Source organism: Castanea sativa, chromosome 4 (assembly GCF_040712315.1).
Source record: "Castanea sativa cultivar Marrone di Chiusa Pesio chromosome 4, ASM4071231v1".
Lineage (NCBI taxonomy): Eukaryota > Viridiplantae > Streptophyta > Magnoliopsida > Fagales > Fagaceae > Castanea > Castanea sativa.
Genome location: NC_134016.1, coordinates 31,954,433 through 31,967,159, shown reverse-complemented (window position 1 = coordinate 31,967,159; position 12,727 = coordinate 31,954,433). Strand labels below are relative to the sequence as shown.

The window sequence follows — 12,727 nt, the reverse complement described above, 5'->3', positions numbered from 1 at the left end:
TAAAATGAATTTCTTCATGATAATGCTCTTTTAATTCTTTGTGAGATATGAGTGGTATTGCATTCCATGAGTTTTTTGGTATGAGATATTTGTGTCTTCTAGGAGAAGGGTTTTTTGATAAGTTAATGCATTCCATAAGGATGGCTTTTAGTATTAGAAATGTATGTCTTCCCTGAGAAGGGTTTTAAAAAGAAATCTTTGTGCCTTTTAGAAGAAAGGCTCTTGCTGTTATGGTGGTTTTGGAGATATATATATAAATTTTTAACAAAATTGCTTGTAGAACCTTTTTTGTTTTCTATCCTTCTTGCCAAGTATCAGTAAATTCTAGCTTTTGTAGTTGGTTCTTTTTCAGATATTGATCCATTTGGTTTTAATTTGTACATTTGAATAATACAACAAACATCAAAGAGTAAGAATTTACATCAATTAACATACAATTTGGATTTATTAAATAACATACTACCTTAATTCTTACAAGTTTTTTTTTATATATACAAGATAGAATTTCTACTCTAGCTTAATTTAAGTGTATATGTGTGTGAAGCTCCCTCCTAAGACTCGAACCTCTGCCCTTGCCTCCCACACCTTACAAGCATTTATATTTGTAAAGTAACCACCACACCAAGGGCGCGCGGTGGCAATTCTTACAGGTACTAACTCAAAGAATGGAGGTCAATGCATTTATTTCAATATTAAAGGATTGGGAGGAAGAGAAAGAGAACCAAGTCAATATGTAACAGTTTTGGTAAAAAGCCTAACTAAGATTTCAACATCAAATTTCTGATAGTGAAAGTACTTTAAGATGCAAAAATACCATTACTCTTTCACGTGGAAAAGAAAATCCAATTTGAATCAAATAGTTTTCTGTATTGTGATATGTAATGCAAACTTGTCTCTAAAAGAAAACTACACTATTTTTGCTAAGATCCTTCAAAAAACACTACTATTATCATTGGACTTCATGCGTCTCTTGACAGCGTTCGGATGTTGCCCTCAAATGGGCTGTATATCCCACTGTTGTGGGCCCTAACGATCTCTGTCTTACCATCTGACTGTATTGAGGGTCATGTAATCGACCATCTTTACTTACCCACTGTATCATCTGATGATACATGGGGAAAAACCACAGTTGGATGGATGTGTGAGTGAAATATGGGATTAGACAAGTGATTACCACAAACAGTGTGAGAAGCCAATAAGAAGGGGCTGGTGCACAGGCTTCAATGAAGACCTTATAGGCTGTTGTTGATATGTTGGGGTTCATTGCTCCATATGCCAAGAGGAATATGTACCACGCTATAATGCTACCCCAGATGAAGATATGATTTTTAAGAGTGTAATAGTTGATGGATAGTGCAATTTGACAATTTACGACCCATACAATGCAAGTGTACATGAGTGTTCCAAGGACATCCAATCCTGCAACTTCACCACCTTTACGGAAGGCAGGCTGCTCTATTGCATGGGAGCAAAGGAAGAAGATCAAAGTAGCGGTCAATACGCCATTGAACGCCCAGCAAAGGAATCGAAACCAGCTAAATAGGAGGTTTTGTACACCTTCTTGGTACAACATAGGGAACTGCAAAGATTAGAATTGAGAAGTTAGCCCAATGTCATTTACTATTAGGATTTGAATGCTGAAACTTCCATTATTGTGGCTTGGTAAAAGGAAAGAATAAAGTTTTTATAAATTTGTAATGACAAAAGAAAAAGCATCCCTACTCAGGATTTACCTTGAGACAAAGATCTGGAGAGACATCCTGCTCAAGCACTCCTAAGGCAATCACAGGAAGTGACGTGAAGAAGACATTATAGAGTGACAAATACCAATCATTGTAGGGAGCTTGGCCTGAGAATGATGCATACGCCTCAAAGAAGAAGAGAGTGAAGCCAAAGGCAATGTTCTTGTAAAAGAAGTAGCATATCTGTCAAGCAGCAAAGGATTATGTCATTATATAAAATCCTTGGCTTCAAAACATTGCCAGTCAAGCTCCCAAGTTTGTCTTTATTAAATATTGCCTCAAGGCTCATTGATTTATTATTGTGTTGCTGCGCCAAAGAACATCAGAAACACAAAAGAAAAAGAAAAAGAAAAGCAAGTGACAAAGGAGGTAGAAATTCACATGCTTTTCAATAAATCCATGCTTAATTTTTTTTCTTCTTTTATTCCTGTTTACACATTTTTGTGTGTGTATGTGTGGAATCTAACTTTTGTGTGAATGACATTAAATTAACAATTTTTGTCATGGCCATCTATGGTATAGAAAACTTCTTTTTTTGTTTGCCCATTCTTGTGTTTGAGTATGCGTTTATTTGTGGAATATACTTTTGTGTGAGTAACATTAAATTAACAATCTTTGTCATGGCTCTCTGCAGTATAGAAAGAAAATTAAAAAAAGAAAAGAAAAGAAAAAACAGCAGTTTTTAGGAGCAATATAGAGTAAGAAACAGAATAAATTTTTTTTATATATAATGAGTAAAAATTCAAATTTGCAGGCCTCTTAAGATTCAAAGTTTATAAACATTATTTGATATAAACTTTTTTGGATTGATGCTGGTGTTAGAGTTCACCATTAACAATTAATAATGATCATTATCAGGATTCTCAAACATTCACTCCTCATTACCTATAATGAATAAACAGGAAAAAGACTTGGTTCTAACTCAAGGCATCTGCAAATTTTAAATAATTTCCAACAAAAATTGCTTGAGAACAAAATCTTCAATATTTTTGGCATTTATTTATGTTTTTGATTTAAAATCGGATGTGAAATTCATATTGATCTCTAACATTGCCAGGGTGATATGTTACCATTGTTGAGATCCTTCTGTAACACCAATGTCCATGCACAAGAAGCAAGCGCTGCAAATATCGGAACTGAGCAATTGCAATGTCACTTGACATAACTGCCTGCAATTTGGAAACAGATATTTGTCAAAATTGACATCTGAAAATGCAAATTGAAATAAATTTCTAGATGGAATTTAAAATAGATGCAGAATATAATCTTTGAGCAATCCTTTCAGAAAATACCTGCATTCCCTCAACACCACTAATGCCAATTCCTATATCTGCTTCTTGTAGCATTCCAACATCATTTGCTCCATCACCAATTGCTAGAGTTGTCCTACCTGTTTTAGTTTTGACCAGTCTTGTAACCTGCGTTATCAAGTAACACCTATTTTCAGCCTAAATTTTCTAGAATTGCTATAAACCTAAAACGTTTGGAAGATTTTGCATATTATAAACTTCAATTAATTAACATAGGGAACTCCAAAAAATTAAGCATGTTTGGCAGCCTATAACTGCCCTAAGGATATTATGAGAATGAAATTATGACTCAGGATTAGATATAAAGCTTTATGATAAACATAAAAAGTTAAAAAGAAGTAAAATACATTGATTCACACACACACACACACCACCTGAACTGAAAGTATAAAGAACATGGCAAAAGAAGGAAAAACTTACAAGGGCTTTTTGTTTGGGAGAACAACGACAGCAAATAACTGATGCACAGCCAAGGGCAAGCTCTAAAAACAGGCCCTTGACATCATCCTCCAAAGCACAAGTGAGTGACTTCCCATCAATGATCAAAGCCAATGCCTCTGAGCTTTTGTTTAATGCGGTAAGTGATTCTTTTGCCTCCCTAATCTGTTGGAGGACATTTGCCTTAAATGCCTAAAATAAGAAAGATCTCATTAAGCTCACAAATTACAAGTATATTAAATTCACTTACATATGAACATTAATTTGCTATGGCTGTCAACTATAACGACTTATCAGGAAAAAGTTCAACTATTTAGGTAGAATCCTTTTTTATCATTGGTTGTGTAATACTCCATTTTCAGCATTACACAATTGGCATTGCATATTATGCATCACAACAGCTGTTTTTAAACATTCTTTATCAATTTCATATAAGCATCAATTAAGGGGTGTCCCAGTTACATATGTTGCAAATGGAAAAGTTGTTGGTGTCTCTACCACACAATTAATTCAGCTCGGCACAATCTCTCTCATCAACTAGAAGACAAGTTTGAACATGAGTGGAAAGATATAAAGGAGTGGCTATAGGAGCTTCCGTTCATTGATTGCAAAATTTAGAAAATGTTTTAACTAGACCATGTGGTCAAAATTGGTAAGCAGTCCGACAATATGAGTGCATACTATAAAATTCAACTGAATTGCCTGATGAACATGTATATAGAGCACAAAAAAGATTATGAGTATCCTCTTTTTTTCTCTTTTTTTTTTTCCCTTTTTTACAGTGCTGGGACATTAAGTAAGCTATTTGATTCTTCAGACTTGGTAAGAAAAGGAACTTAAGATCTTACAATAACTACTCAAATTTCAAATTGTCATAATACTTCATGTTTCATTGTGTTTCTTCAATGTTTTATTAGAATTCAAAAGGATATCAATCAAAAACTAGCACTGAAACGTTGTCAAGTCATTGGACCTACCTTTGTTTTATAATTTCTGTACATGCTTAGCATCAGAAAACATTATGTTTCTGGAGAATTTATACAATAAGAACTACTCATAAGAAACAGGTATTCTTAGAAACAAGCGCCACACCTAGAAAAGCGGAGTTTACCACACATCCTCCTCAAAACTAATCTGTAGGTTGTGACTATTCTTGAAGTTGAAAATGAAAAGCACTTACCTCTAATTAACACATAAACATAAAAAAATATATATAAATAAAAAGACATAACACCATAAAAAATTAGGATTTACCATTGCTACAGCAGAATTGTCCCCTACTTTCTCCAGTTCTTTAATTATAGGGGTCTCTGAGCTGATTACTATTTGCTCCATTCCTTGTCTAAGCAAACAACAGGCAAAGCTGAAAGATAAAAGATAAATAACAATTAATTAAAGTCAGAAATCTTTGTTTATTGGGGTCAATATCTAATGATTCCTGGAGCCATCCACTAATCATACCCAATATTGATTGCTGTCTCCAATTTATCTCCAGTCAAAACCCATATTTTGATTCCTGCCTGTGCAAGCTTGTCAATACATTCAGGAACCTATCCAGCACAAAGAAATGTATATTAGATCTAATTTCACAATCATTTGAACATGTCATTTAGACTAATTTTGTTCAAAATAGAAATATTGATAAGTATATGACACAATTATATGTTAAAGAATGAATTTGGTAACTTTTGGAGGGGGGGAAAATGGTCCACCTCAAGCAAACCCAACTAAGCCTTAGTTTCAAGATTTTGCATAATTACATCACAAAGAATTTCCTAAAAAATGCCATAAATTTTGTAATTTCATTTTGATCAGTTTTAAAAGTCTCTTTGCTTTACTTCATTAAACTTACCCCATTCTGAAGTTTGTCTTCTACTGCAGTAGCACCAAGAAGAATCAAATCCTTCTCAATCTTTTCTGCCACTTCCTCCATCATTTCGTCACGATCTGCACTCACAGAGTTCTTGGCCTCAGTAAATTCTTCATTAAACTTATTATATTCTTCCTCATCCAGTTCACCATATGCAAACAGCAAGGTCCTCAAACCAGCATTGGCATACTCATTAACATGCTCCCGAGTCTGCTCTTCAAACTCCCTTCCATTCTTTGTAAGTCTTTCAAATATGACACTGCTCAGGAATAAATTAAAAATAATATTAATAATTAGAGTTCAAATAAATTTGTAAAAGGGGAAACAAGTGAAAAAGGAAATCAGCCTCAAAATGTTCAGAGTATTTAGGAGCAGGAATTATAGTACTCAACTATGTATACACGTGAAGCGGAAATGTGATTGCATTCCCTTATTTATATCGGGAAATGCATGCCAGTCTTTGAATTCTTTTTGTTTTGAAAGGGAAAAGGGGTGGGGGGGGGGGGGGGGTTGATTATAGTGAACCATCTATGCCATTATCAAAAAGATAAAAAGACATTCTGCAAGTTAGAATGGCACAACAAGCATACAAGAAGCACTGTGTTGACCAACCTCTTGCAAACTAGTGCGGGATTAACATGTTATCTCAGAGTTTTAGGAAATTATTACTTACTGAATTAATCTAAAGATTTTTCAAGTGATGTTTCTTTTTACAAACCTGTCAGCACCTTTACAAAGTAGTAGCAGCTTTCCCTCCATGTTTCTTACAATCACAGACATCCGCTTTCTTGAGTTACTAAACTCCAAGATATTCAGAAGTTTATAAGATCTGAAAAAAGAAAATATGTCACTTAAGCCATATATCTCTCAAAAGTTACATTATTACCTTGAGAAGAAGAGCACAAAAAATTTCACCATGGTACAAGTGAACTGAAATGTTTTCTGTAGCAAAGTACAGGATTTTTTACAGCAGAAAAAGTAAAAGCAAAGAGGGACTAAGTGCAAGACACTAACCTTTGAACTTTCCTGCCAGAAATGAGATCTAATTCATGTATTAAGATGCTTGTTTGAGTCCTCTCGTAAAATTCAAATCCCAGTTCTCTGGCTGCAATCACAAAAGCTGCCTCATCAGGTGATTCAGCTTCATAAGAAATTCTTCCTGTTTCTTCATCAACTTCAGGTACTGCAGTATGGCAAATGGCCAGTAACAGTAGAAATTTCTGGATTACATCTGCATGAGGTTCATTAACCCAATTACCATGTGTGATCCTTTCATCGAAAAAGTTAAACCCTTTAATGGCTGCTTTGGTGGAATACTCAACCTGGCCCCCTCCATTTGTCACCTCTATAGCTGAAGGCAACTCTTCTCTCCTAGACAGAGCTCTCTCAACTACTGTCACTCCACGCCCATAAGCAGTCCCTGCCATTGAACACTTAATAAACTCCATCGAGTTGCAAGTCAAAGTTCCTGTCTTATCAGAAAGTATAGTGTCAACTTGACCCAGTTCTTCGTTCAAATTTGAGGTACGGGTTTTTGCTGGCTTGTCGGCTTCTTCATAATACATGTGCAGATCTTGATTGATGAAAGTACATTGAATAACTTTAGCTATTTCTAGTGAAATATACAAGGAAATGGGAATCAAATAACTATACAACATAAGGCCAGTCAGAAAGATCAAAATTGCTGCCACTGGTGCTCTTTTAGGATCGTAGTATATTGCAGTGTCATCTGGTCTAAGGTACCATCTTTTAATTGTTCCATTTTCCAAGTCCTCCCTAGTTGAAATTCCAAAGAAAATTGACCCAATAAAAGATATCAACACAAGGATAGAAAACAAGAAGTAAACAAGCTTATCCATTCTTCTCTCAATTTTACTTCTCTTGGAAGGAGGAGCTGTTGAATTTTGCATAACCTTTGTATCATGACCTGTAAATATTACCACCCCATAAATAAAATCCGTGTTTTTAAGTTTTGACTCCCTAAGCAGAAGCTGCTGAGGTGTAAGTGGGTACTGTTGTTCTTCAAGCTGCAAACTGCCTATAAAAGAGTACAAATTTGCATTTGGGTCTTCACTTTTTATTACAGCCTTGAAATTTTGAAAGCCTGAGTCTTCGTGCAGCTTTGAAGTTGCATCCACTGCTTTTTTTAGTTTTAAATTGGTTTCCCCATCTAGGTTCATGGTCTCAACATAGCAAATTGCTTCCTCATAACTTGAAGAAAGTAGGATGAGATCAGCAGGAAAATATTCATCCTTTTCCACCCTCACTATATCTCCAACTTCCAAATTCATCCATTTAGCATTATCGAATACCCCTTCACCACGATGCAATTTTACCTTTCTGTTGTTCACCTCAATATCCTGATAACAACACAGACTAGATTATGGACCTAGGATACAGAGATCACTAAAAATAACATCATGAGTAATAGGATTAAGAAAGGTGAACGAGATAAACATGCATGTATTGTATCAACTTTAAATCCTATAGTATAGATGAAGTTTTTAACACCTAGCAAGATATGTGTGCACGTGAATATTTATGCTGCACTCTCTCCAATTGTTTCTGAAAGCTTACTGTAAAAACAGGAATCAAGCCAAGGGTGCAAGAACAACATCTAGTTGAGCTATTCTCACTTTAGAAGTCCACCTTGTTAAAAATATGAGGATCCATAAATGAAACCAAGTACTTATATGTTTGAACTGGCCAACTCTAAAGAATCAAAGATTTTCTATTGAAGATACTGGTAGTAAATTTATTTTTTAAAAAGGAATTAAATGCATTTCTCTATGACAGATCAAGTCTCTGCATCTGAACACAGACAAGCTAATTGAACCTCCCCGGGCTGCAATTTTCCACTAAACCATCAAAACAACTTTATCATTACTAAAGTGACAACTTAGTTGAAGCTTTTTCTATGAAGTATATGCTATAGGGGAAGGGCAAAGAAAACATATTCCAACAATGCCTCTATTTGCCATAGTTAAATTCGTAGATGATATCATATTTTCTGTTTACTCAACATATTCTAAAATATATTTAATAGTTGCAGTGTCAAATTTGAGATAGGATTACAGAGCTGTCTTCACATTTGTTCATTAAAAGATATAACTTATTCTATAAGTTAGGGAAAATATGAAACTTAAAAGCAAGAAGGTTAGACCAAAGCAATGTATATAATTACAAACTAACCTGCTTTTTCCGCCCCAAATCTTCTATAGCCTCTTTAATCATTGCAGCTAAAATCACCAGAGCAAGAGGAAGAACACTACTTACTGGTGAAGAAGGAGACAATGGCGTGAAACTCAAAATTGCGGTAATAAGGAAAAAGAAGTTGGCAGCCCGCCTGAACTGCTCAAAAATTGATTTGGGGAAGAACGTTGCAAGTGTATATTTTGTACTAGTGACATAATTGTTGCCATAAGTTAGGACCCTCTGACTTTCGGTGTTGTTGCAAAATACCACCCTTGAGAAGCCGGGTCCTCCAATCAGTGAGTGTTCAGGTTGAAATGATTTTGTTCCACATCTGAAGGGAAGTAAGCTGCCTAAATGCAGCTTCTTTCTTATACCACGAGCCATTTTCTAGGCTATCACCTCTAATCCCACACCCTAGAACAACTGTGAATCTTTAGAGAAAATAACTCCTGGGAATTCACCTTCCTAAGGAAGCTTATCCTCCAACAAAATTTCAAAACTCGATTTCCAAAGTACTAATAACAAATCCCGCACCCTCAAAATTTAGACTCAAAACAATGACAAAACTTTAAAAAATTTATATGGAAATAAGTGTATCTCAGTGTTTATAGACCTGACTACCGTCCAAGTTTATGACTTTTATAGCTACAAACAACAGATACGGGTTTCCCCAGGTAAAAACTACTCAAATAACTATCTTTAAAAATCAAAGAAAAGTGAAATTTGAACTCTAAAAACTATTCCAATTTTGGAAACTGATCCAAGAAGAGTTTGGAGTCAACAAAAGCTATGAGGAATAACAGACAAGATAAAACGCATTATAATTGGCTTTCACATTCTGGGTCTGCTCCTATTTCTCATTCTATGAATCTACATGACAGAAACCGAGTGAAACTAAAAAGTGATCCGTGAAAGTTTACAGATTGATAGATATTGACGAATTTGCAAAATATATATAGCATTGACAGCTTTTTTAAATGAGAAACAGGTAAAAAGGAAAACTAAACCTGTTTTGTGAATAAAATACTTCTAGAAGTTGGGTTGTGCATGCTAAAATGGGTCAATTGATTTTGTTGAGAAATCATTCATTCATTCTTTTGTGACATTCTTCGAAACTTTTGGTATTGGTGGAGACAGCGAGTGTTGCTCACGCGAAGGGAAGGGACGTGGTTGAGGCCGTTGTATAACGGTTAAGTAAACAGTTGTTCATGTGGCTAAAATGAAATCACAGACAAATGTTTAAGGTAGAACTAGACCTGGCAAAACTCAACGCGACCCGTTAAACGTTCGATCAGAACTTGAATTTATAAAGGGAAATAACTCTTACAACAAATATCGGTATTTTAACTGAAATCAATGTGCGTATGTGTATAGTGTGTATATTAATCATTGCTTAATTATAATAACCAGTACATTTTTGGTCAAGTGAAAAATGACAAGCGGGTTTTTCCTTTTTTTGAGATGCTATTCTTGTGCCATAACTTTTGTCACAATTAACCAAAATGTGACTGGATGTAAACCGTGGAAAAAAAAATGATGGATCCACAACTTTTGCGGCATTACAATTATGGCCAAAATATAGTGCTTCTAGAAGAATGGGAAAAAATAATTTTTTTTCTAATACGGTTTTGATGGTTAGTATCTCCTAAGTGTTACTTCATGTGATCATGAGAGGTATTAATATTTGGGAAGAGCTTGTGTCCAGTGTCCAACAACTGGACACTGGACACAAGTCGTGTCCTTAATATTCAATAAGTGTATGACTCAAGTATGAGCAACTGGACACTGGTCACAAGTTGTGTCCTTAATATTCAATAGGTGTATGACTCGGGCATGAGATATCTACACTATAGGTGTCCTTCGAGAACCTATATGTAATGTAATTCATTGAGTCCCATTATCAAGAGGTATGCGTGTGACTTCCTTATAATGGAAGGGCAGGGTTGGACTTGGTGGAGTCAGGGGAGGATGTACAAACAAATAATAATAATCATTATGAAATTCCAAATAAGAATTTGTTTAGTATTATTAAACAGTCAACAAAGACAAAAACACAAAATCATTTCTTAATACATTACAACGCAATCATTTATAAAATAAAATAAAAAATTTAAAAAAAGAAAAGAAAAGAAAGCAACTTGACTTATGTCTTTGATGTGTGCGTCTATTGCTCAGTAATGGCAAAATTATTTCGTTTAAAGATTTTTAAAAAGTGGAGTTTTTTTATTTTGGATTAAATTAGTTAATTGGGCTTAATTTTGTTTTTGTTTTTTTTTTTTTACCTTTGCTATTGAAATTCTTGTTGTTGGGCTAATTTTTTGTGTTTGTTAATTTTGTTTTAGATTTTAGGTTTTTATAAAAAAAAATTTATGACCTTCAAATGATCAATGATATTGTTATGAGGGAAATTGTAATTTTATTGAACCAAATTGCTAAAATGATAAAATACAATTAACACCCTTGAGGTTTTGGCAAATGCCAACTAGGTCCAAAAATGTCAAAACTAACAAACTTGATTCCTAATCATTGTGACAGTGAGGAGAAAAATAAGTAATGGTTTAGGGTCCAAGTTGGGTTTTTCAATTTAGGGACCAAATTGGTCAGTTTTGAAAAGCCTTGGACCTAGTTGACATTAACCCAAACTTCAGGGGTGTTAATTGTATTTTACCCCATTAAAACCTATAAATATATATATATAATGAGGATGAGGATAAGGATGAGCACCAAGTGTTATTAGCCCTTGTGTCGTCGTCCACAACACAGAAGAAATTACATCAGCTCATCCAAGAATAAAGACATATGAAGGAACTCGTCCATAGACAACCAAATCATGCCATGAAGGAAGCTGTCCATAGACAAGTGTATCTACAGACAACATGTACATAGACGAGTGAATCATACTTGGTGAGTTTTGTAGAAAATCCTCCATTAGATTCACATGAACCAAATACAACACATTGCATGATACGTGGAAGAAATTTCACATACGACGAACCATGTAACCCATTTTCTTTGTCAACCACCAACATTACCCATAATGGTAATGGATTCAAACAAGTAGACCCACGTTTAACTCTCTATAAAATGAGTAAATTCCATTCACTCAAGGTAAGTTCTAACCATTCACTATTTTCTTTCCTTGTGTCCTAGAGAGAAAACTGACTTAACTGTGGAAGAGTTCTTGACCAGCTTACACCGGTCACCTTTGACAGTTCTTTCTTTCTTTTCAGGATTGACAGACATTACCATAACCCGAAGTATTTCAGCCTACTAATTTTCGTGCTTCATCAATATATATATTAGGGGGCCACCCAAGAATAGTTCCATCCCTTGGATGGGTTAAGAAGAATTAATGGGTTTGGATCATCCCTTGCCTCCCTTAATTGTACTTTGATTAATTTAGGGTGCATGTTACAACAATAAATGTGTAACTGCACAATTGCGCCTGGACTCCAAAAACACACGTGGGCTCAGGCTCAATGAGCCTTAAACAATGAAATTTGTAGAGTGTGGGCTCGTAATCTAGTCTAGTGGTATTTAAAACTTGATGAACAGGCTAAAATATTACAGTGTTTGCAAATAAAAGACAAACAGGGCAAAGTAAACCTCCTCGAACGTAAGCCGAGAACCAATTATATATTATTTCTCTTTTCTTTCTCTCAAAGGTCACAGTTCTTCATATCTCTCCCACTTCTTTGCCCTCTTTCCTCCTTAAATACTTCTTCTTCCCTCCTTATCCACGTGTAACATAAATCACCCTATTAGACACCTGTCCCCTCCACCACTCTCTGGAAGTCTTTAAATTATAGCAAGAAGGCTGACCTCTACTATTCAGGGGTCACTCCCCCATTAATGCGGCCAAGGAGGTAGGTGCAGGGTCTTTTATGTGGAGGTAGCAGCCTTTTTCTAAGATATTTCTCTCACACCGTTGCGTCCGGAGGGTGCTTAAATCCCCCTCTTAACCAACAGTTTTTCCGGAACTCTGCCTTAATCTTTTTGGCGAATCCCAGGGTCATCGTGGGTCTAGCCGAGGACATATTCGTCCTCGGACGAATCCTCGGACTTTCGACTCATGGGCCGAGCTACAGTTCTAATTAGTCTAACACAAACTAGCGCTCATCAACAAAGCCCAAGGCCCAAACACTTACTTAGGTCCTTTTAGTCCCCACAAA

General features: G+C 35.3%; 1 protein-coding gene across 1 annotated transcript; it reads right to left on the bottom strand.

Annotated features, from left to right (window-relative positions):
* Nucleotides 1-869: 869 nt before the first annotated feature.
* Nucleotides 870-9,558, bottom strand: LOC142631751 (putative phospholipid-transporting ATPase 9). Its single transcript, XM_075806048.1, has 11 exons — nt 8,553-9,558; nt 6,375-7,720; nt 6,079-6,189; nt 5,343-5,619; nt 4,952-5,040; nt 4,745-4,853; nt 3,473-3,682; nt 3,035-3,160; nt 2,813-2,911; nt 1,734-1,925; nt 870-1,579 (listed from the first exon to the last, which is right to left on the bottom strand). The coding sequence occupies exons 1-11, from the start codon at nt 8,937-8,939 to the stop codon at nt 950-952; spliced, it is 3,576 nt and encodes a 1,191-aa protein (XP_075662163.1). The 5' UTR covers nt 8,940-9,558; the 3' UTR covers nt 870-949.
* Between the last annotated feature and the right edge of the window lie 3,169 nt (nt 9,559-12,727).

Coding starts and splice junctions, on each gene's coding strand:
- LOC142631751 (XM_075806048.1), bottom strand. CDS start 8,939: ATGGCTCGTGGTATAAGAAAGAAGCTGCATTTAGGCAGCTTACTTCCC. Junction 3,161..3,472: donor CTCCCAAACAAAAAGCCCTT/GTAAGTTTTTCC, acceptor TTGATAACGCAG/GTTACAAGACTGGTCAAAAC. Junction 2,912..3,034: donor GTGGTGTTGAGGGAATGCAG/GTATTTTCTGAA, acceptor TCCAAATTGCAG/GCAGTTATGTCAAGTGACAT.